This window comes from Diabrotica undecimpunctata, chromosome 1 (assembly GCF_040954645.1).
Source record: "Diabrotica undecimpunctata isolate CICGRU chromosome 1, icDiaUnde3, whole genome shotgun sequence".
Taxonomy (NCBI): Eukaryota; Metazoa; Arthropoda; class Insecta; order Coleoptera; family Chrysomelidae; genus Diabrotica; species Diabrotica undecimpunctata.
Genome location: NC_092803.1, coordinates 84,522,963 through 84,549,704, shown reverse-complemented (window position 1 = coordinate 84,549,704; position 26,742 = coordinate 84,522,963). Strand labels below are relative to the sequence as shown.

The following is a 26,742-nucleotide window of genomic DNA, read 5'->3' as shown; positions in this document are numbered from 1 at the left end:
AAATACGGTGTTCATGACGTATAAGCATGTGTTTTATATCAAATCATAGTTATTTTTTTTTAATATGATGATATAAGGCTGGTTGAGAAAAAATGGTCACAAATTAGGATTACCAGCTGTTAAAGACGTGAATTATCTAAGATAACGTACAATAGAGTTAAGTCGCAACGACACTGGTTTGACAAGTAATAATGTGTATATTTTTATATATCTATCGACACATGCTTTAAAATCTTACACAACTGAACACTTCAAACCTTTAGCGTTGAACGCTTGCTGTTTTTTATTTTATCTTTGATATCCCGCGTTTTTAACAGCTGAAACCCTCATTTTCGAATTCTGTTTTTTTTAAGTTTCCATTGAGAAAAGCGGCACTAAACGCATGTTTTTCGGATGTTTTCAAGTTCGGACATTTATTTGTATAGTAACCGGTTTGTTTGCAATAAGAAATAAGGTAAAAATAACAATTTTGGAATGTTAGATCGCCATTATAATTATAATGGTGAAAAACGATCGTAAAACCGCCAAAAGTAGTGAACATATCCACTCATTGTCAATTTTAAAACCAGTTTAACTAAATTTTGGTCCTTTTTGCAATCTTCCAATCGCGTTGAAATTAGACTTCTAAATAAATTGATTTTTCTCACGTCCCCAAGTCATCAAACAACTTTTTTAAAGCGCCCCACATTTATTTCGCGGTTTTTGCTTGTTATATATATATATATATATATATATATATATATATATATATATATATATATATATAAATAACGAAGCATCAAGCAAAAGAACTAACTTGTCATTAGTTTTTTCTTGTTTGTCTACTTCGGTTTCAGTTCCGTCTAAACACGTGTACAAACCTTCTAGAACAAGATAATGTTGCACTGCGAAACCCAATCATTCTAATTTTCGCGGCCTAACAACTTTGGCACCGTAGACATGTAATTCACTGCCATTGTGAACCTTAACACTCACTAGTATACAACGTTTATCTATTACTACTACTTTATTTTGTTCCAAAAGTGAATACAATTGGCAGTTTATATTATACCAATCTTAACTTCCTGTAAATGAGATATGGCGCTAATATTTAAATTTTGTTTACTTGATATCAATATTTTAGCAGAAAACAGTCGCAGAATACTTGAGTCAGAACACAGTGTGTCTCAGAACACTTGAAAATTTCCAGGATCTTTAATGACTCTTAGCAATTTTCTTAATTAGAACTGTTGTGAATTTGTGCGTCAAAGTAATACTTTTTTTAATTAATTCTGATAAAAGAATAAGTAAAATGACTGCATAAAAATCAGATCAGATTCAAGAATTACAAATTAGATATTCTACAAAAATATAACAATGGTATTAGACGAGAAAAACTAATTTTTAGACGTGACAACGGTGTATATTTGAGTTAATCCCAATGGAATATATTAGTATTAATCGCGTCCCAATATCCAAAACAAAGAAATATATTACAATTCGTATTATGACAACTGTTACACTATCTAGATATCAACAAATTTTACTATAACCGCTTCCTGCTTACAATTAATCACATATTCAAAATCGCGCAACACTGTTAAACCTTAGTGTCCTGTAAAAATGTTAAGATTTGGATGAGAAATAACATCACACTGTCCTTGAAAATTTTTCAATACTTGATAAAAAATTACGTATAACTGACCAATTTCTCGAAATAACTGACCATTAAAGATCAATTTGTGACCTTTCAGGTGGTATAATTATATTTCAGAAATACTAGCTGCAACAGTGATTTAGAAAAACGCGGGAACTTACTTTGTAAGTGGTATTTTTAAAATATTTATTGCGGCAAGGAACTGCAATCCTGGTATTTTTTAAATTTTTAATGGACTGCGCGTGCGTGCTATGGTTGTTGCAACTTTAATAATTATTTTCACCGCAAAAACAAACTGACCAAATGCTCAATAGATTTGACCATTTGTCAGCGTTTTAATCTCTTGAATACAGTCATTTGTTTGATAGATTTCGTTCAATGAGGTGCTAACATCTTTTTTCGCCCCTGAAAATTTTCAACCCTTAATAAAAAATTAACTATAACTAACCAAAATCTGAAACCAACTGACCATATGTGACCAAAACGTGACTATTCAGACGGTATAATTATGTTTACGAAATTAGATCAATGAGGTGCCAACATCCTAGAGCTTGTTTATCTTGACGATTTGTTAAGATAAAATACACGGCAAACAGAAAATGTCGAAAAATAAACCCGTTTTTTCATTTTTGGACACTGTTAAAAACACTGCTAACAACTGCTTACACAATATTACCAAATATTCCAGGCCAGATTAACTCCAGAACAATGAAAAATTACCAGATTCATTCAATAAAACAGATTCTCTACAAAATATTAGAATTTAACATTGAAACCCATCACCTATTTGTCGACTTCAAGGCTGTGTACGACAATGTCAAGAGAACAGTACTATACCAATCAATGCCTGACTTTGGTATAAGTACCAAAAAAACTTCCGATTCACTAGAATGATAACGTCTAACTTAAAAGTACGTGTTAGGATACAGGGAGAGAATTCTAAAACAGTTGGCAAACAAAGGCAACGAATTAGATATGGCTGTACTATGTATTTACAAATGATCGATACAAATCTTAGCATACGCTGATGACATTGACATAATTGGGCGTAACAAGCGAGATGTTGACCAATATTTCCTAGCATTGGAAACGGCGGCGAAACAGGTTGGTGCAGTCATCAACGAAGAAAAACCAAGGATCCTATAGCAAATGAAGAACGGAAAACAGTTATTGGAAGTCATATTTTTGAACCTGTTGACAATATTACATACCTTGGCTCGCTGGTGACTACTACCAACAGAACAAGCAAAGACATTAAAAGACGAATAAACCATACAATTAGGGCATATTATGGACTCTAAAAATAAATCTACTCAAGAAACATCCAAATAACTAAAATTATTACTAATAAGAATTAAAAATATTATATACAAAACACTTCTGATGCCGGTCCTCCTGTATGCGGCAGAATCATGGACTCTAACGCAAAAGGATGAAGACTTTTGGGAATATTCTAAGACCAAGAACAGTGGCGCAAAAGATCTTCGAAATATACCAACTCTTGACGTAACAAGACGTAACGTTCATTAAAACACAGCTGATTGCTAAAAAGCTAACCACAGGTCACCAGACACCGAACAGAATGGCGAAGAATCTTAGAGCCAGGATTCACAGAGGATTGTCGAGTCAAAGATGATGATGATGATGATGATGACAATAACTACCAATGCAACCGTTCTGAGAATATTTGAATTAAACGAATGTTAGGGTGTGATACTTAAAGATCCCTTATATCTTACTTGTATTGATGGCAGTCATGAAAAGTGACTGGAGCAGTTCAATGGTACTGTCTCTGACTTCCCAAGCTCCGTCGTGCAGTTTGACGCGTAGCAATGCAGGAAGTACATGCATGATGGAATCCTCGGTATCATCAATGAGAAGTGCCAAATCGAAGGTCATATATTTGGAGATTCCTTTCTCTGCCAATTTCAACGCCGTGACCACTATCTAAAATAAATATATTCATAACAAAAATCGTTCAACAAGAATGCAGTTTTACCTTTGTCGGCCATATCAGTCCATTGAGCAGATGATAAACAATGTGCAAAACACATAAAGATTCGACTGTGTCTTGCCATGTCATTTGAAATTCATCGATGATCATAGCGATAACTTTCAAATGTAGGTCCAAATAATCTGGCTCATTAATGAACTGTAACTGCAGCTCAGGCTTGTCTTTCAAACATGTATTTAGATCCTCTATCAAATATATCATCATCTGAAAGGCTAAAATAGCATTTTCTTTGGAATACAATTGTTTTGAATGGATGAAATACTTAAGCGCAAGTATTCCATTCGTGATCGAATAATGTTCTAGCAAATAATTTTGCCATTTGTATTTTACCCTGATCGTCTTAGGGTAAATCCGATCAACTAGTTTTGAGATGAATATATATCTGAAACTATCCTCGGAATCGCTGGTATATACATTAAACCCTATAGTTTTAACAAAAATCGTGTACATAGGCATCAATTGTATGGCTAACAACTGATCTTCGAAAGATACCACCTTAGGGTTGGAAAGCAAAGAACCTGGTAAACTTGCTTTAATTGTATTCCAACAATTCAGAGTGGTAAATAGCAGAAGAAGCATGCAAGGCACGGATATTTCATTGGCAGCTTCGTACAGTACGTTGAATACTACCGGAGATATTTCGGCTTTCTGATGGGATCCCGCTCGTTGATTTCCAATAAATTTAAGTTTTAGTTCATACAGACTCAGATAAATCACCGTTCTGTAGACCCAACCTTTAATTACGGAATGAGTCGTGGCACCGAGAATCTCTTTTAACCTCTTATTCAACTGGAAGGTTTCTAGTAGTACCGCGATAAGAGCGCTATCTGTGGATGCAGCTTCTGGTCCTAACAGAATATACAAAATTTCGCTTATAAGTCTTAAGGTGGAAATCAACCATCTCTCTTGACTTTCAGTAAAAGAATGATCAACAATAGCTTTGTAGCATTCGTCTAAAGGCACCAAAATGTGCTGGATCACGTTTTTACAGAATGGCACATTGAAACTGTGGGATTTCTCTAACATTTTGGCCACGAATTTGTTTCCTTCCTTATAGACAAAAACAGTCTCATTATTTAAGATAATATCCACTAAAAGTTCCCAATGGTTAGTAGATATCATCCACTGCAAACCTGATTTGTGTTCTACAAAGTGACCAAACAGTTTTATGAATGCTCCGGTTACTGTAGGCTGAGAAACTTTCTTTATTATCTTAACCAATCTTTCGAAGATGTCATCACTGTTGAGATGTACGAATATTTGTTCTGATTCACAGAGATAACGGGTAATATTTAAAACAAACGTGAGGAGACTAGCATTTGGCGGTTCCTGAAGCCTTTCGCACTGTACGACGTAACCTTTTAGCCATATCGTCAGGAATTTTTTGTGTGTTTCTATCTGATGTGGAGTAAATTTACTTTCTGCAACAAAAAGGAAAATAATTAGGCACTAGAACGTGATTCTAATGGACAAAACTGACCAAAATCCAAAACATTCTCGAATAAAACACGAAGCAATATAGATTATTTAATTACTCATATTCATTTTACAGAGTAAACAAAAGAAAGATACGTAAGTAAAGGTAGAGAATTATCTAAACGGATATGACTCATGCATGCGCAAAGTACCAATTTACGCTTTGACCGTACAAATTTTAATAATTTTGAACGGTCCGACGCGCAGATATTTTCAAGGTCATAGCCGTTTAGAATATCCACAAACTCTAAAAACAATGCTTACCATGTTCCTTGCTAGTTAAGTGTGTTAACAATAGATTAAGATAATCTTTGTTATATAGTTTAAATTTTGGATCTAACAACTTTTTTAACACTTTCGCAAGCTTTGGATTTATTTCTTCTCTCCTACTTTCTAAATCGATAACTGAAATAGAAAATAATATTGTTTAATGTATGTTAATTATTGCGAGGGTGTATTTAAGTAAAATATACGATTAAAATTTAGCATTATTTCTATAAGTTATTTTTTTACTTATTACAAAATTCAAACTATGCAATATCTATCTATATAAAAGGCTATGATGACAGTGACCGGTCACACTGTAATTCCAGTCCACTAACGGCGCCATCTAGGAAAGAAATATGAACTACCATATTTCAATTATATTTTGTTCTTGAAACGATACGTTTAATTAATAGTACTGTATTAATTACATATTAATATAATTAATAATAAATTTTAATAATATTTTAAGGTAGAATTTAATACAAAATTATTTAAAGATCTGAATTAATTAATTTTTTTGAAAATTGCTAAAAATATAGGTTACTGTAATTGTAAGGTAAGATCCATGACGTATAATATATTTTTATTATACGTCACTGGGTAACATAAATATAAGTACACTTACTATAAAAATAAAATGACGTTTAATAAACGTCAAAGCTTTACCAAAATAAAATAAAATAACTAAATAAAATTAAATAAAGGTAAATAGAATTAAATAAAATTAAATCAAGTTAAACAGAATTATTTAGAATTAAATCATTTTTCGATTAAATCGTTTTGTGGTGGGGATAGAATAGTAAGTCGGATCGTGACGTATGATACATCATTGGAAAGGAGAGGCAGTAGCAAATATGTTTTGTTTGGTCCGATTGGAGCGTGTGATACGTTAAATGAAAGGGAAGGATATCACGAATATATTAGAATAGAAAAACAAACAAACCGACTACCAAAAGGGCATTACACATTGTCTTCATTACTAATGAAAGTTACATACGAGATGTCATAGAGCACTATGCATAAAAATAGTTTAACTAGAAGACAAATTTTGACTTATTAACTTAAAGAAGGCCTCTGGCTGAGTACAAAATAAACAACTGAACGAATCCTAACATGCGACATAGCAAATGAAAGGGGAGGATATAACGGATATATTCAGATAGAAAAAATAAACACGGCTACCAAAAGGGCACTACACACTACACAGTATCTTCATTATTATTGAACGTATAGCGACATACGAGGTATCATAGAGCACTATAGATAAAAATAGATTTACTATAAGACAAAATTTTGATTTATTGCAAATAAAAGGGGAGAGAAAAATGTTTAAATACATGTTTTGTTTTCTATGGAATACTTATTTGTTTTTGTTTTGTTCCTAGGCCCATACAATTTATTGTTAAGGGGTGGGGGCGCGAGAAACTTTTATTTCAACAAAAGGGAGCGTGGTACAAAAAAGTTTGGAAACCCCTGATCTAGAACAAGTCTCAGTAAGTGTCCACTATATAGGTTAAATAACCTTGGGGATAATAAAATATGCATTCTTGTCTGGTGCCTTTTCTAATTTTGCACCGCGAAGAATATTATGTTCTCCATTCTTATTGTTTTCATACAAACTTTGTAATAGTTTAACTAGGTGAATCGAAATGTGCAGATTAATAAAAATGGGCCATGCCATAGTAAATATTATTATACATTATCGACAGCTTTCTCGTAGTCCACAAAACAGAGATACATGGAAACGTTTTGTTGATATTATCTTGATTTTTCGATAAGTTGTAGATTCAAAATTTGCTCTCGTGTTCCCCTTCCCTTTACGAATCCGGCTTGTTCAGGAGTTATTTGTCTGGAGGCACATTGATCTAATCTATTGTGTATTATCTGTAGAAGGATTTTACTAGCTTGTATTATCAATGAGATTATTCTATAGTTATTATATTTTGAGGTGTAACCTTTTTTATGCAAAGGAACAATTATGAAGGTTGTTCAGTCAGTAGACTATTTAATAGTTGTCCATATGAGTTGACATATGTAGTGTACGACTTTGAAACCAGTCTTCCCCATATTTTTTAACACTTCAGATGAAATTGCATCTACACCAGGATATTTGGGTTGTGCTATTTTCTTTGTAGCAGCTTCAATTTCTTCCAACATAACATCTGGTTCTTTTTCAGAATCATTTTCATCGATGTTTCCATCGATGAGGCCCTGCAACTAATGAGACGATGGATTTATAGGGATTTATAGGGGAAGAAATGGAGATTGAGATGGGACATGGTATACTAGGCGTGCAACATAGTAATCAAACTCTCAATTACCTATGCAAGGTGCAAAGACTTGCGTGTTTGAGGATAATTGGTGACGTGCGCACAACTCCAGCGGCAGCTATGGAGGCTGTACCTTACTTGCATTTCATAATATAAGGAGAGGCAAGATTGGGAGCCTACAGGATAAAACCATCAGTGAAACTTCGCTATGAAGGGGCAGGGCATGGCATATGAGTATCACAATGACTATGACGAAGGACATCTTTAATGTGGAATCGCATCATATGACAAAAAGAAACAATTTTAAGAATTCATACAGGGTGTCAATTCCAGACAGGGAGATATGGAGAAACAAGGAATACCACAACCAATAGGACAAAACCTGGTATACAAACTCATCCATAACTGGAGAGGGCGTGTGACCAGGAGCATACTCCAAAAATGCAAGACTTGGCGAAAGCTTTGACTTGGAGAGGAATTGCACCGTTTTCCAAGCGGTGATTTGTGCCATACTGCAATGTCCAAAGGAAAATAACGAGGGAGCACTCGATAAAGAGCAGATCTTTATATTGTCAGAGAGTCAAGCGGCATTGAAGTCACGTCACTAACATGTCAGGAAGTGACGTCCAGACTGGGATTCGAGAAAATCATAAGCAATATTAGGAGACAATCCCCAAGCAAACACATGAAAAAAGCTTCAGAACAGAAACAAAAACTAAAAACAGTAACAGGAATGCTGACTGGGCTCGCACCAGTAAGATAATTCATGAATAAAATAGGAATAAAACAGAGGAACTGCTACATATGAGCAAAAATAACAACTAAGAACAGTAACGAGAATATTGACTAGGTTCGCACCAGTAAGAGAATTCATGAATAAAACAGGCATTTACAATGGGCACTTTAACTACCAACTCTACAATGAGGAACCAAAAAGTGTAAAACATGTTTTATGCGATTGCGATGAGCTGTGCCGCAAAAGACAAAACCTATATGAGCAAAGAAGAGGAGACCCTTATATCTTTAGGACACACACCTGCACAAACTTGTACAGTCTACAAAAATTTTAGACTGAGTGTAGAAAACAAAAATGGCAGCAAACACAATAAGCTTTAGCTTCAGCGAAGATGGAGATCTTTATCTCAGACTAGCCCAGTCACAAAAAAAAAGATAAACAGTTGAAAGAAACACATCAAACCAACTTATTTTACATATTAAACATACAGAATAACTTATATTACAACATAACCTACAAAAATAGATTTTATAACTTCTTTGAATATTAATTATGACCCAAAAGAATTTATTTAAATAAATCCTAAGAAATTGCAATTTTGTATTCTGGCAGGTATTGTGACAAAAAAAATTGGGCCAACATAATATTTAATATTTTTTTTATATTACAATAAAATATAATTTTCGATTATATGTGGTTGGGTTTTCACTTATGAATACTTATTAGTATATACTCACATTGCCAACTTCTCATCATTCGTCTTCAATCATTTTCATTCCAACAGTGGAAAATTTTTATTAAATTACTGATCGACTCGACCGTTATTTGATGGAAATTCATTTTATATAACAAAAAAACACTGTTTTCTTTGTTTTTTTTTCTTTTTACACAGCTCCGTCATATAAACTTTCAAAAAAACTGTTGGGGATTATTTTAGAACACACTAAATTTTCGCCTAAATTTATCGTAAACAATACAATAGAACTAGTTAATAAAATACAACATTTTCAATTACCTAACAATTCCAGATTAATTTCATTTGATATCTGAAATTTTACATCTTCTAGAAATTTGCAAAAACCAGGACTACTTTGAATTTAATAATAAAATATATACAAATAACAGTGCAAGACTTATAATGGTTAATCCTCTAAAAGTAAAGGTAAAAGGTAAAGCTAAAGACTGGTAACTTCATTTTACTTTTAAATATTATGTTTCAATCTTAATCTATTCAATAATGTTACCTAAAGTCAAAATTAAATTTAACTAATAATATACTGTTGGAAGTGCATCTTATGATCTTTTTAGTTCTCTGCATATTAAAAGTTTTTTACAAAATTTTTTTTTATATACATGTACGATTACCACATGTTCTTTTGCTGTGCTAAGTTTGTTAATTTGTAAACTGTACCTAGTTTCAATTACATAATTGTTTATACAACTTGATCTCAAAATCTCCATTGTCGTAAGCTTTTTCACACATTTAAGGTAACACACATGTCTTTTTAAGGTAACTGTTCTATGGATGTTTGGTTTTTCATATTGTTCTTTTTAGATGAACTGATGATGCTTTCTGATTAGAAAGCGAAACGTCTTCAATAAATAGATGAAGTAGCCACCTTCTTTGTCTTTTATTTCTCCACTTTGACCGAAATCCCCACCACTCTTCGAGTGTTCCTTAATTTATATATATATATATATATATATATATATATATATATATATATATATATATATATATATATATATATATATTGATACGATTAGGGTTTATAGAAAATAATTTATAAGTTATATACTACATAATATTAGATATTTGGTTGTTTTAAATAAGTTATATACTAGAGAATTTTATAAAAATTATTTATGTGAGGGCATTTTAAGAAATTAGCATATAATAATTGTAAAAAGTTGTATTTTAGTAGTTATGATTTTGTAGATATTTTTAAGTGAGCCATGTGACTAGGCAACACACTATACCCTCCATTCCTAAGTGTCATTTTAAGAATTTTACGAATATAAGTGGGGTTATATTGTTTGAAATGTGTATTTTATTAAATTAGAGTGTTAGTTACTAATTTGAATGTTTATTCTGATCTGAAAAGCCTAAATGTCAACAAAATTATTAATAGAAAAGAATGGAATTCTCTGGATCACCGGAGATGGCCATGTTTGCGAAATGGTTTGTTCCAGAAAATTCAGACATGTATTAAATAGAACTAAATAGAACATGATATCTTACGAGATGGTTCTAGAATATCCAAAGGATATAAATACCCGTGATTTGGATTCAAGATGGCAGTTTTTAGTCAGAAGTCAAGCAGTTTATTATGAAAGTTAGTAGATTAGTTAGTGAAGTCAATTGTTCACAGTTTTAGTAAGTCAGTCAAGCAGTTTAATAAGAAATATGAAAGTTAGTTGGAGATAGTCCAATTGTTTAATATAGTGAGTTAAATGAAGATTAAAAATTATGCATATATTTAATGCACATTTATAATTATACACAAATAATTATTGAAGATTATAAAAGTATATTAGAAGAATATTGGATGGACATTGGAAGGAATTAAATTATATTATGATTGGAGATTAGTATAAATCAACTTATAATAATTGGATATTGGTATATTGAAAAGAAGAATAAATATAAATGGTGTTTGCTGGTGGTGTATAAATGCTGGTGAAGAAAACTATCTTAAATTGGTAGAAGCTGATAATTGGAAAAAGTAATTTCACAAAAACAAGGATAACCGAAGTACGAAGACATTCAGTGGTGATTAGAATCTATATAGTGGAAAACAGTTCATTTAGGCATTCAGTGAAAGAAAGGTACAAAATTTTGTTAATATAATTTAGTTAGTGTTATAACAATTTCAATTTTGAAGATAGTTTGTTTAAATTTAACATTGTCTATAGAATTTAATTAGTTTTATAAGAACATCAGTTTAAAGATAGTTTATTTTAAATTTACATTGGCTAGGTTAGATATATATGTGTGTTTCATAATAGTTATAATAAAGATAATTTAAAAAAGTACTTACAAGCTAATTCTTTGAGAACCGCGATAAAAACCCTATATATATTATATTATTAAAAATACTCATTGCTCATCATTCAAACAAAAAACACATCATAACAAATTTGGCGCCCAACGTGGGGCTCTCTATTTAAAAGAATTAGTTTGGGAAGATAAGTGCTCTCATATAATTAAATTAATTATCAGTAGAAAGGAAAAATTATAGAATTTATTTTTAATTATATTTGAACAAGTAAAGTCTCAAAATGTCTCAAGGAAAGAAAGGTACAAGAAGCAAAAAGAATGAAGAAGATGTGGAAGTAGAAACACAACCTATACAAGAGGAGAGTTTAGTTCAAGTTCCACAAGATACTGCAGAAATGAATCCAGAAAGAGAGGAAAATGTCAATATGGCAGCTTTGATGTCATTAATGATGCAGATGAACAAGACAATAGAAGAGAATTCAAAAGAAATCAAAGAAGTCATAAAAAAATTGGAAGAGAATTCAAAAGAAGTCAAAGAAGACATGAAAAAAATGGAACAAAAATTGGAAGAGAATTATAGAAAATTAGAAAAGAAAATAGAAGATAATAATAATAAAATTGTAAAACAAATGGAAAAACAAATGGATAAAAAACTTGAAGCTGCAGAGAAAAAAGTAGCAAATGAAATAAAAATTATACGGAAGGACTACAAGAAAAGGATAGAAAATGAGAGGACAGAAGTAAAGAGGATTATTCAAGATAATAAGATAGATATAGAACAGAAAATAGAGTTACAGAAATGTAACTTAGAAGTAAAAATTAACGAAGACAGGAGAAACACAGAAGAAAAATTAGATGATATACAACAAAATATCCAAATAAATAATAATCAAATAAGAAATGTGGAACAGAGAATAGATGATATTTCACAAATGAGAGACATAGGGAGACCTTACTTAAATTTAACAAATGAGACTGGGATTAAATTCTCTGGTAATAAAAAAAATTTGCATCCTAGAGTATACATAAATAGTTTAAAACATAAATTAAGATTTGTGATTAATATTAATGATATTAAAGATTATATTAGAGTGACATTAAATGACAATGCAGCAACTTGGTTTGCTAGTATTGAGAATGATTTAGATAATTTTCAAACATTTGAAAATAAATTTTTAAATTATTATTGGGGTGAATTAGAGCAAGCCAAGTTTAGAGAAATTCTATATTTTGGAAAGTATAATCAAAATTTAAAATCAAATATGGTAGATTATGCATTGAAATTGATAACAGTTGCAAAATATTTAGAACCACCACTTAGAGAGGATGAAACAGTCTTAAATGTATCTAGACATTTTGATGCTGATGTTGTGCAAACCGTAACTGTACAAAATATTCAAACAATAGATAGTTTTATTAATTTTATTCAAAGAATACAAAGAGGCAATATGACAAGTAATAATAACAACAGAAAAAACAACAATAACTTTCAATAAGTATAATAAAAATGATAATCAACAATATAGACAATCATATAACAATAATACTAGGTATGGTGATAGTTTACAAAATTTTAATAATACTAACAGTAATCCAAATAGACAGAACTTTAATAATAATACTAGTTATAATAGACAAAATTTTAATAATAATACTAATTATAATAGACAACATTTTAATAACAGTACTAATAATAATAGACAAGATTTTAACAATAGAAGAAATACAGAGCGACCTAACTATAACAGACAGGTAAATTGTGTTCGAAGGAATAGAAGCTGCGAAGACAGGGAACGAAATAGTACAAGGCAAGAAAATGTGAGTAGAAGTCATAGTAGGGAAAGACATAGGACAACAGATTCAAGTGGTCAGATACAATCTGACAATTCTAATAATCAAAATTTTGTGCAGTAAACTTTCTGAATTACAAGTTAGGCCATTGCTATTATGAAAAACCTTCTGAATTTATTTCTCTAGATGAAGAGAAAATTATTGAATCTATTAATTTAATTTATATAAATGCTTTGGCCAAAAATAAAATGATTAAAATTATGATAGATACTGGTTCAGAAAGTACATTAGTCTCGGAGAATTTTATTTTTAATACATTAAAACTATCAGATATAATAAAGATTCCAAAAATCAAAATTGTTGGTGCAAATAATAAGAAGTTGGGTGAAATTGATAAACTAGCCAATTTTAAAATTAATATTCTTAATAAAGAAATTAATATGCAAGGATTTATTGTCAAGGATTTATGTGTTGATATATTAATGGGAAATGATGAATTGGAAAAGAAGAAAGTAAAGATAGATTTTGAAAAAAAAATGGTAACTTTGGAAGGGCAAATAATTAAATTTATGCAGAAAGATGAGGTGGAAGAAGGAATAAGAGTTGATAGGATATTATTAAAAGAAAATAGTGATGTTTATGAAGAAGAAATGTATTTTGATGATAGGGATATGTCCCAAAAGAATGTAAAGAATAATTATTGTAGTGAATATTTAAGGAATGGAAATTTTAAGCAGATGAATGCCTACGAGGCGGAGTGCGTAAAATTGGAAGCAAGGAATAATGAGTACATAATGAAGAATAATGTTATTTGTAAAGAAGAAGATATGATGAAAGTTTTAAATTGCCCTGAAGAATATAAATCAATAGTCATTTCCATATTGCAGCAACACAAGGGACTTGTCAATAAAGAAAATAGAATTGCACAGAATTATATCCATAGTATAAGAGTTAAGGAGGAAAAAGATTTTAAAACAAAATCATACCCAATACCATATAAATACAGAGAAGAAGTAAACAAAACAATTAATAATATGTTAGAAGATGGGATCATTGAGAAGGCAGACACACGTTTTATTAACCCCATAGTAGTAGTACGAAAAAGATCAGGTGAAATCAGGTTATGTTTGGATGCAAGGAATATTAACAAGATTACTGAAAAGCAATTTGAAGCACCAATGAGTATAGATGGAATACTAGGAAGAATTACAGGAATGTCATTTTTCACTAAAATCGATTTACAGCATAGTTTTTGGTTAATACCTCTAGAAAGAAAAAGTAGACAGTATACAGGATTTCAGATAGATGGAGTAGTATATCAATTCAAAGTACTACCATTTGGACTTCAATCATCTTGCAGTGTTCTATGTAGATGTCTTCATGATATTTTGGATCAATATGAACATTTTGTAATTCACTACATTGGTGATATATTAATTGTTTCTAAAACGGCTGAAGATCACGAGAAACACCTAAAAATTATAATAAATAGATTAGACAAAGTTGGACTAAAAATAAATCAAGAAAAATGTACATTTTTTCAAAAAGTAGTGATATATCTAGGTTATAAACTTAACACTAACAGCTTACTGATATATCCATTTTATTCAATAGACTTGATTTGTTAAATAGATGGTAGATTTCATTATTTTGAATCAATTTGACATCATACTTGTTGAATTTTGTATATATGGAAATTAATTTGTACCCTAAAAATCATAATTTGGGGTTAGACACAAAATTGATACTATAATTGCTATAAAAATGTCTTTCTAATATAATAAAGTGGAAAAACTTACCAATTTATATTGATGAAGTTATTTTGAATGGAAATAATTCCTAGATTTTGTCTATAAATAAACAGAACACCATATCTATTATATTTTTAATTAAGGTTATATTTTATTCTCTGATATCGCATCCATTGCTCCATTTGACATGACAGTTTGACCATAGAATAGCCGAACTGTGCTCCGTTGTTCTCTGTTTTGACATAGACAGCGAACAGGGATGTATTTAACACATTTTAAATAAAAAAAAATTGATTTATTAAATTTAATAAGGTATGAGAAAATTAATATTTAAAAAAATAATAAGTAAATTATTTATTTTAAATATTATTTTGGGGTATTGATACGATTAGGGTTTATAGAAAATAATTTATAAGTTATATACTACATAATATTAGATATTTGGTTGTTTTAAATAAGTTATATACTAGAGAATTTTATAAAAATTATTTATGTGAGGGCATTTTAAGAAATTAGCATATAATAATTGTAAAAAGTTGTATTTTAGTAGTTATGATTTTGTAGATATTTTTAAGTGAGCCATGTGACTAGGCAACACACTATACCCTCCATTCCTAAGTGTCATTTTAAGAATTTTACGAATATAAGTGGGGTTATATTGTTTGAAATGTGTATTTTATTAAATTAGAGTGTTAGTTACTAATTTGAATGTTTATTCTGATCTGAAAAGCCTAAATGTCAACAAAATTATTAATAGAAAAGAATGGAATTCTCTGGATCACCGGAGATGGCCATGTTTGCGAAATGGTTTGTTCCAGAAAATTCAGACATGTATTAAATAGAACTAAATAGAACATGATATCTTACGAGATGGTTCTAGAATATCCAAAGGATATAAATACCCGTGATTTGGATTCAAGATGGCAGTTTTTAGTCAGAAGTCAAGCAGTTTATTATGAAAGTTAGTAGATTAGTTAGTGAAGTCAATTGTTCACAGTTTTAGTAAGTCAGTCAAGCAGTTTAATAAGAAATATGAAAGTTAGTTGGAGATAGTCCAATTGTTTAATATAGTGAGTTAAATGAAGATTAAAAATTATGCATATATTTAATGCACATTTATAATTATACACAAATAATTATTGAAGATTATAAAAGTATATTAGAAGAATATTGGATGGACATTGGAAGGAATTAAATTATATTATGATTGGAGATTAGTATAAATCAACTTATAATAATTGGATATTGGTATATTGAAAAGAAGAATAAATATAAATGGTGTTTGCTGGTGGTGTATAAATGCTGGTGAAGAAAACTATATCTTAAATTGGTAGAAGCTGATAATTGGAAAAAGTAATTTCACAAAAACAAGGATAACCGAAGTACGAAGACATTCAGTGGTGATTAGAATCTATATAGTGGAAAACAGTTCATTTAGGCATTCAGTGAAAGAAAGGTACAAAATTTTGTTAATATAATTTAGTTAGTGTTATAACAATTTCAATTTTGAAGATAGTTTGTTTAAATTTAACATTGTCTATAGAATTTAATTAGTTTTATAAGAACATCAGTTTAAAGATAGTTTATTTTAAATTTACATTGGCTAGGTTAGATATATATGTGTGTTTCATAATAGTTATAATAAAGATAATTTAAAAAAGTACTTACAAGCTAATTCTTTGAGAACCGCGATAAAAACCCTATATATTATATTATTAAAAATACTCATTGCTCATCATTCAAACAAAAAACACATCATAACAATATATATATATATATATATATATATATATATATATATATATATATATATATATATATATATATATATATTATAGTTACAGTGCTATATTATAGTTTGCTATAGTTACAGTGCTATAGTTACAGTACAGTTATGCATAGAACAGTACTTCTGAAGTCATTTTCTAATAGTAGTTTCTCGTTTACTGAGTGTATGGTCCACATATCACATACTGCTTCCATTTTCTATTAAAACAATTGCTCGTCAAATTTCTTCTGGCTGCATTTGCATTTTTTAATACGTATCTAATTATAGAATTGCTGTGATTAAAAAAAAAACTGAATAGTCATTTTGTAAAGTACGGGACTGAAAAAAGTTGAGTATACTACTTTTTGAACTGCGTGCTTATTCTTTATAATACAAATTTTTATTAGTTTCTAATTCAACTCAAGATTTCAAAAAAAAAAAACGTCAAAAAACTGTCAAAGTTGAAACACGCTTTTTAAGTTCCTTATAAATTTTTAGAGATTTAAATAGTATTAAATACAGTTCCGTAGTAGTATTCATAGAAATTGAATTTAATACAATTAATATTGTGCTTTAAATTGTGAAATTTGTTGCATTCTAACAGCAATATCGTTTATTGAACCACCTACCATATGAGTGTCAATAGCGGGGGGAAACCCCCTGGCCCCAAAAAACCCACAAAACCAGCTATATCTGGAAATATATTCGATAGTCAAAGTGATGCCAAAATTGATATTTCTGTAAGTACTCCAATTCCAATCAATTTGATGAATAATGCAAATACAACCAATCTGAATGAGACACAACAAAAAGTATCAAAACAGGTAAGGCAAGCATTTTTATTCAATTGTAATGATCTAGGCCCATATCATGTATATATCAAGAATAGCTCTACTGAGTTTAAAGGTAAACTAAATCCTTTAAAGATTGGTGAAATTATTTTGTCTAACTTTCCTGAAGCAGACAATATGATTTCAAGTATAGACGCCATTGGCCGAAATAGAATTAGAGTCAAATGCAAAGATTATAAAACTGCTAATAACCTCATTAAAAACAAAACTCTAGAAATATTTCGTTTAAATAATTTAGATCTGTATATTCCAAAATTTATTTTACACAGACAAGGAGTTATTAGGGATATAGACACAGATTTATCGGAAGAGTATATTAAAAATAAAATTAAACAGTATGATAGTCATTGCATATTTGAAATTACAAACGTTAAAAGAATTACGCGTAAAGTAGAAAAAATTGTTAATGAGGAAAAAATTGTCGAATATGTCCCTACTAAGTCTTGTATTGTGACCTTTAAATCGCAAACTTTACCTAAATATATAGTCATCAATAAGGTTATTAAAGAAGTTGAAATATATAAACAGAAAGTTTTGTTATGTTTTAACTGTCTTAGATACGGCCACTTGGGAAATCAATGTAGGAGTCAGCCAAGATGTAACAGATGCCAAGAAACTTATAATTCAAAGAATTGTACAAAAGTTGAGTTCACACAAGTATGTTTCAGTTGTAAGGGGAATCATTTGACCACAAACTTAAGCGCATGCCCAGAATTTACACGACAAAAGTTAATAACAGAGACGATGGGTTAACAGAAACGTTCATTTTTACGATGCAAATAAACAAGTGCCTAAGAATTCATATGCTAGTGTTCTTAGGACTAATACATCCAAAAATGATACAAATTTTCCACAAAATTCACAACCTTGTACTTCCTCCCAAGGAAATAATTTTGCTAAATTTATATTTAATCCTAACACAAATACCAGTAGGCCGAATAAAAGGCAGAAACCAAATAATTCAGACCCAACTGATATAGCTAGAAAAGAAATAGTATCTACAGTTTCCATTCCAAAACATCCTGAGGGAATAGTTAAAAGTCAATTTTACCAAAAAAACTTAAACATTGCAGATTCATGGTCAGAAGAGTTAAATTCTTCTGTAATAAATGTCATTTTAGATTCGGTTCTTACAATTGTTAATTCAATTAAACAAAATAATAATTTTAATATTTCAAAAGCTGATGTAATTCAGATAATTAGTAACCATTTTAACCAAAATCTAGCATCAAATTCGCAGACTTAAATAAAATAAACATATTACAGTGGAACTGTCATTCAGCAGTTGCCAATAAAGAAAATTTAGAATATTTACTTCATCAGAACATCACTATAGCTCTATTATCTGAAACCTGGTTCAAACCGGGAAAATATTATAATTTTAAAGAATTTAATTGTGTTCGAGCTGATCGCCCTGATGGATATGGCGGTTGTGCAATCCTTTTGAAATCCAACATCATATATGAAAAAATAAATTTTCAAAATACGTATTCGTTTACATATAAGTGTATATCAATAAAAATTTCACATTTCAAGATACCTTTACACATAATTTCTCTATATAATGAACCCAGGAACAAAGTTTTAATTCAACAATGGATCAATTTTTTAGAAAATATACCAAAACCATTTATAATTGGAGGCGATTTTAACGCACACAATTTGGCATGGGGCTGCGAAGTTGATGATAGATTAGGTAAAGATCTTCTAGATGCTATAGAATACTGTAATTTAGAATATTTAAACGACGGATCCCCCACTCTTGCTATTTCCAATAAACCTTCTGATGTAGACTTAACCATTTGTTCCCGAGATATTGCCTCTCATTTTCGTTGGAATACTCTACAAGAACCTTATGGATCTAATCATGTGCCAATTATTTTTTCATCACAAAGTTTCTCCGCAGCAGAAGCCACATCCAGTAGAAAACATAGAATATGGAACCTTAGCAGAGCCAATTGGATGATCTATACCAGTACTTTGGAAACAATGAAAATACCATTAATCTACAAAGAATTGTTGACAAATATAAACCAGGCAGCCAACGTCGCTATCCCAAAACATTCTTCCATTAAAGAAAAAAACAAAGGTCATATTCCGAAACCATGGTGGAACAATCATTGTCAGTTAGCAGCTGAAAAAAGAAAACATGCGTTTATAAATTATAAACAGAATCCAACGCTCCAAAACCTAATGGAGTATAAACGATTAGATGCTATTGCAAAGAAAATCTTCAAACAGAAGAAAAAGAAGAATTGGATTGATTTTTGTAGAAGCCTTAACTCAAGAACACCAATAAAAGATGTCTGGCAAAAAGTTAATTGTTTTAAAAACCGCAAACAAGCCAACAAAGTACCTATTGATCCCGAAGATACATGGTTGCAGGAATTCCATAGAAAAATTTCCCCGGCATGGGTTCCAAATGACGACACTGTACAAGAACATATCCAAACAGTACCCCGACAAAACCACAATTTTGACGAAAATTTTCATTTATGGGAATTGTATCGAGGCCTTGAACAAAGAAATAATACTTCTCCAGGTATTGACAATGTGTCATATTCGCTGTTATACAACTTACCTATTTTCAACATTTTTTCAACCCATTTTCAACAATATTTGGGAAAATAAGACACCAGTACCAAATAGTTGAAAAGAGTACCCGGTAATTCCGATTAAAAAACCTGGCACACCAGAACGTGATCCAAGTTCTTATCGACCTATCTCCTTATCTTCATGTGTTTTAAAAACATTTGAAAGAATAATTAAAAATAGATTTGAACGTTGGCTAGAACACGATGGTATACTTCCCAGTTCCCAATATGGTTTTCGCAAGTCTAGGTCCACTCAAGACGCAACTGCAGCTCTAGTTACTTCAATTCAGCTTAATTTTACATCAAATAAGTCTACAGCAGCTGCGTTCCTTGACATTTCTGCTGCTTTTGATAATGTTAATTTAGACATTCTTTACCAAAAAATGTTGTATATTGGAATCCCTAGATCATTTGCTCTCTTTTTAAAATCTTTATATTCTAACAGACTAACTTTTTTAAAAATTAATAATGAGGAATTTTCATACCCCCGACTCACTAATATTGGATTGCCACAGGGGAATATTTTAAGCCCGATTTTATACATCCTGTACAACATAGATCTTGAAGTTGGTATACCAAACCATACAAAAATTCTTCAATATGCTGATGATGTTGTTTTATACACAGCAGGAAAATTGTTAAGTACCTGTGAGGATAATTTGAAAGTCACATTAGAAATCGTAAATCAGTACTATGAAGAAATAGGTTTATCAATTTCTGACACAAAAACTGAGGTGTGTTACTTTTCACAAAAACATAGAGTTCCACAAGGCAATCTTAATGTGGGAAAGTTTAATTTCCCTATAAAAAACTGTATTTGTTAAAAAATCAGAAAACTCAATAAACATTTTAAGAGCTTTCTGTAAAACAAATTGGGGAGCAGACCCAAATATTGCTTTGATGTTTTACCGTAACATGATCAGGCCGATTTTCGATTATAACTGTCATTTATTTGGATCAGCGTGTAATACACATCTAAACAAACTTGAAATTCAAAAAAATAAATGCCTGAGATTATGCCTAGGTTATTTAAAATCCACTCCAGTCCAAATAATGGAAAATGAAGCAGTGGAACCTCCATTGCATTTACGCCGCCAATTCCTTAGCGACAAAATCACAGTCCGAATTATGTCCAAAAATTGTAAATACCTTAAAGATCTTAATGAGCTATCAGTTTTAGACCTCACCCATAGGTACTGGAGAACTAAAAAGTCTATACCTTTGGTAAAAAGCTATCTAAGTACGGTAAAATATAACGATATTCTCTATAAAAGCCAAATTCCGCCCTACTACGGTGAAATGGCAAAAACACTATTTTCTAGAAAGGTTAGGATATGTTACTTAAACTCACACTTACTCCCAAATATGTTTAATATTATTATTAAAGAAAACTGGACAAATTATCAGTACATTTTTACTGATGGGTCAAAAGATGCAAATGGAACGGGCTGTGCAATGTTCCACGAAAATAAAAATTACCATCACCAGTATAGCTTACCTAGTGAATGCTCAATATACACAGCAGAAATGATGGCAATTATGTTTGCTCTTCAGTATGTAGTACTGAATCCTACTAGCAACTATGTTATATTTACTGACAGTAAAAGCGTGGTCGACAGATTTAACAACATTCAAACAGTCAAACACATAAACCACATTGAACTGAAAATTCTTACAATTCTTTATGAAACTATACAATTAGAATTAAATGTAATAATTACATGGATGAAGGGCCATTCGGGAATAAAAGACAATGAAATCGTTGACAATTTGGCTAAATCAGCATATATGCTTGGAGAAAAAGTAAACAGAAATTTAATTCCAGCGGCAGATATTGACACCGTTAGTAGACAAAAACTTAAAAATAATTGGCATTTACATTACAGAGAATGTAAGACTGGCTTAAACTTTTATCATTGTAACACTAGGATACCCTCAATAAGATGGTTCTACACAGAATCTAATCGACATTTTATAAAGACCATTAATCGGCTGAGAGCAAATCATGCTCTTACTCCATCTCACATGCATGGAATCGGCTTATCAAATACTCCCAATTGTACTTGTGGTAAAATAGGCGATCTAACACATATTATATTAGAATGTGATTTACAAGTTATTAATATAAACGAACTTTATAAGAAATTAATAAATTCTAAGTGTTGTTTTCCAACAAACCTTAATCTTTTAATATTTTCAAATAATATGGAAATTCTTCATTGCATTTACAAACATGTTAAATTAAAATATGTAAATATAAGTTGTAAATAGTATATAAGCATAATCTGTTAATGTGATTTGAAAAAAAAAGTATACCACAAAGTAAAAAAAAAACATAAAAGAAATAAGAAAATAGGAAAAGAACACAAAACAAAAAAATAAATTAAAAAAAAGAACAAAAAAAAGCAAAAAACAAAAAGCAACAAAACAAGAAAAAAAAAAGAAAACAAAAAAAAATAAAACAAGAAAATAATAAAAGAATAAAAAAAAGAAAATAAAAATATATCAAAACAAAATTTATGTATTCATAAAAATATTAGGTATATGTAGTACTAACATTTGACTATGAATCTGCAATCAATAATGATTAAAAATTCAGTCGATTTTAACAATTAACACAAATAAGTCTGGCTAATTGGCTCTGCCAAAGCCATTTTTCATAAAAAAAAAATTAAAAACTGAACTGATTCTTCCCTATGTTAAAACTGCCTCAATAGTTTATCGTGTAGAAGAAAATAATCACTCACCAACAACATTTTTAGAGCTGACAGGGGGTTTCTGCATTACGAGACTGCCCGACATCTTGGAACACTACTCTAATATTAGCATCGCCAAAGTATGTCTAAAACAGAAAATACATGCTTGCAATTTTGATGATTTTGTAAATTATTATAGCAATACAAGATGCCTGATTTAAAAAATTAACCCGAACTCTTGTCTATTTGCCATTAAATAAGATTTTTATGAACTATGTTACTACTCCATTGTTTTTTGTAAAATTATCCGTTTTTTTGCACTTTTTTAAATAACCTTATATTTTTTTGAATGCCATTATTCACTACATACGTTGTTTGAAGGGTACAGCAATCGTTTTGGAAACAAAGCTACTTTATGGGGTGTATGGTTGTATTACCGATAGAGGTGGCACCTTTTATCGAAACGACCACATCGAACGTAATAGACGAAAGGTGGTTCTTGATAATTGGTACTCCTAAGACACCCAACTTTCACTTATGGCTCCACGTGCCACATTCCGGGCAACTACATTGTACTGCAGGCTAAACTAAGTGAGAGTAGCCAGATATGGCGAAAAATTTATCAAGTGATTGCCGATATAAGCAATTCCCCACTTACTGACCAACGGCTACGGACAGATTAGTTGGTAAGTGGTAGGGCACTATTTTGTCCTGGATTTGACAAATTGGCCCCAAAGGCAGATGAACCTGCATGTGGTCAACGGCATAAGGATGTAGAAGGCGACGGTCCAGGAGTGCTATGAATCCCTGCGAGTAGTAGCCACCTGAATGTGATAAATACCTATATAAACAACAAGTCATTTTTAAATTTAGGGATATAGAATGTGAGAAAATCATTCAAACAAGGAAAAACGAATAACAAGTTTAAGAAAATGAACAGACTGAACCTAGAAATATTAAGCCTAAGCGAAATGGTTCCGGCAAAACATTGGTTATGGATAAAACAATATTTAATCCGGAAATGACACCCGATATCATATATACGGAGTTGGCATAATTATCTCCAAGAGAATCCAAACAGCAGTTGTAAATTGTGTTCCCTTTTCCTGATGAATGCTGTTATTACAAATACATGGTAAGCCAGTGAACATCAATATAGTGTAAGTATAATGAGCCAACTGCGGATAAACCAAAAGCTGAAATAGAATATTTTATGAACAACTCAAACAACTTTTACGATATACTGGAAAGAAAGAAATTACAATAATGGGCGATTTAAATGCAAAGATAGAGAAATGCCGTGTGGACAATATAATATGTCCGCTTGATTTAGGTTACCACCCCACAGACTATATACCTTGAAATCTTCGCCGGATAATTAAGAACTTTGCATTAGAAATTACACCAACTAATCAATCTAAGATTAGAATTCCATTATAAGCGTTAAGACTTACCCTGGAGCAGATGTCCTATCTGACCATAACTTTCTTCCCTCAAAAATAACCTAACCTAACCTAAGAGTAAAAAAAGGTAATAAAATGTAAAAGTTCTGAGGCGAATACTCAGTTACTAAAGATAACGAAATACGTGCTGAAACTTTAACTTGCATAAATCAAGAAATGAAAAGATTAACGTTACAAATGAAAAATATTGATAATGTGAATATTATGTCAAGCAAAATCACAGACTCTGTTATAAAACACCGAGAGACCGAGGAGAGGAAGCATAGCTATCTTATAGTCTCAGCAAGGAGCGATGGTTTTAGTTTACTTTAATTCATTTTATTTTATTTTACTCTATTCTATTTCTGTTCGATTCGATTCAATTCGAATCGATAGAAGATTTGATTCGATAATCGATTTGATACTCGACTCGATAATCGAATCAATTTGTATTCTATTGTATGGTATTTCGATTCGATTCGATAATCGATTCCATCAGATTCGATAATTGATTCGATTTGAAATTCGATTCGATAATCTTATTCGATTCAATAATTAATTCGATTCGATAATCGACCCGATAATCGATTCGATAATCGACCCGATAATGGATTCGATAATCGATTCGTTAATCGACTCGATAATCGATTCGATAATGGATTAGATTCGACAATCGATTATATTTGATAATCGATTTGATTCGATAATCGATTCAATATTCGTTTCGATAATCGATTCGATAATCTATTCGATGTGATTAGATAATCGATTAGAATCGATAATCTTTTCGATAGTCGATTCGATTCAATTCGACAATTGATTAGATTCGATAAGCGATTCAATATTCGATTCGATAATCGATTCGATTCGTTTATTTATTTAACAGCTTGAAAGCAACTGACTTCATTTGCGGCAAAATGCAAAAATTAGCTGCACTCTTCACCACTAAAACGCATTTTGATTTTTGTCTATAAGACACTCCGATCAAAAGACATCGAATTTTTACCGGCTAGTTAATACAAAATTTATTTAAAAAATTGATTTCGCACGCGTAACTGGCATTCAATATCTCGGATCGCTTCAAGCGTTGTTCCTGAGAGAACGGTTCATTCTACACAATAAACAATTTTGTTTAAAATTATCTCAGCTACATTTCTTGTTTGAAACATTTTTTCCCACTGCGTATAGATTCTCGGTAAATCGATATTTTCCGTTTTCCCTTAGAGATAATTTTGGAAGAAGCCTGAGCGTAGGAGTAGTTGCATCTTTTTCAGCTTTCAAAATTGACATTGTCATCAAAATTCAGCTTGTTGGTTCCGTTTTTAGAAATCAAATCTCTGGTAGATTTAGTGCTTCATTGCCTCACTTATTAAAAAATAAATAAATATATTGTTTGACAGGAAGCAAATTCCAGTAGATTTAGAAATGCATTTTATCACTTCTTGGTCACATTCATAGCTTTGAATAAGAATTTAGATATGTACAAAAAGTTAACTGTGTGTGTGAATTTTAGTTATCATCTCTCTCTCTCTCTCGCTCTCTCTCTCTCTCTCTCTCTCTCTCTCTCTCTCTCTCTCTCTCTCTTTGACATTTCCATAATTTTCTATTTGAAGTCATATCAATATCAATCCCCGGTTCTGACATGTCCTGCCTAAGATTCTTCCCAGGTCCTCTTTGGTCTTCCTCTCCTACTCCTTCCAAGAACCCACAGATCAGTAATTCTTCATATTGGGTGATTATTGTCATGATGTTGAACATAACGAAACCATCTTAACCTATGCTCTCTAATTTTGGCATTAATTGGTGACTCCCCTAATATACTCATTCTTAATTTTATGCTTTTTGCCACTCTACTCATCCATCTCCATATCCCCCATTACTCTGTATTACCAGTCCGTAGTACTTAACACTATTTCTCCTCAGAATCATTTTATTATTAAAACATATTATTTTATTTGTGGTAACTCCTTCTTTAAATGAACATTTTAAATGCTCCGTTTTTGTAGTAATTTTAAACTTTTTTCCTCAATAGCTTGTCTCCACTGTTCCAGTTTTTGTTCTAAGCCACTGTCACTATTTCCCACTAACACTACATCATCTACACATGTTAAGCATAAGGAAATATAACCTTGTAGTTTGGCTATCATCGGATCCAAAACTAATGAGCATAAATAAGGATTAAGCAGTGAGCCTTGGTGCAATCCTAGTTTCACATGAAATGTATGTCTCTCCCCCACAGGTCCTAACACTAGTTTTTACTCCCTCATATGTGTCTCCCACAATCATTACTGCCTTATGATGAAAATTGCAGAAGTATCACTTCCTCATTCTTAAAACTTCTACTACATTATCTTTCATTTCACTTTCAGTACTTTACCAACTCCATTCCTTTTTACTTTTTCCTACATACCACCATTTGTAACCTTCATATAGTTTTTTGCCTTTCAGC

The 26,742-nt window shown here is 31.0% G+C and overlaps 1 protein-coding gene across 4 annotated transcripts in view; it reads right to left on the bottom strand.

Annotated features, from left to right (window-relative positions):
- The window catches only part of LOC140450974 (uncharacterized), a 48,101-nt gene that overhangs the window by 17,758 nt on the left and 3,601 nt on the right, over window positions 1–26,742 (bottom strand). For all 4 annotated transcript variants that reach the window (XM_072544692.1, XM_072544686.1, XM_072544679.1 and 1 more), the window contains 4 exons: window positions 22,903–22,997; window positions 5,391–5,531; window positions 3,636–5,071; window positions 3,376–3,583 (listed from right to left, as the gene is read on the bottom strand). In XM_072544692.1, coding sequence (XP_072400793.1) covers window positions 3,376–3,583; window positions 3,636–5,071; window positions 5,391–5,531; window positions 22,903–22,957 — 1,840 coding nt within the window. In that variant the 5' untranslated portion in view covers window positions 22,958–22,997. The remainder of the gene's footprint in view (window positions 1–3,375; window positions 3,584–3,635; window positions 5,072–5,390; window positions 5,532–22,902; window positions 22,998–26,742) is intronic.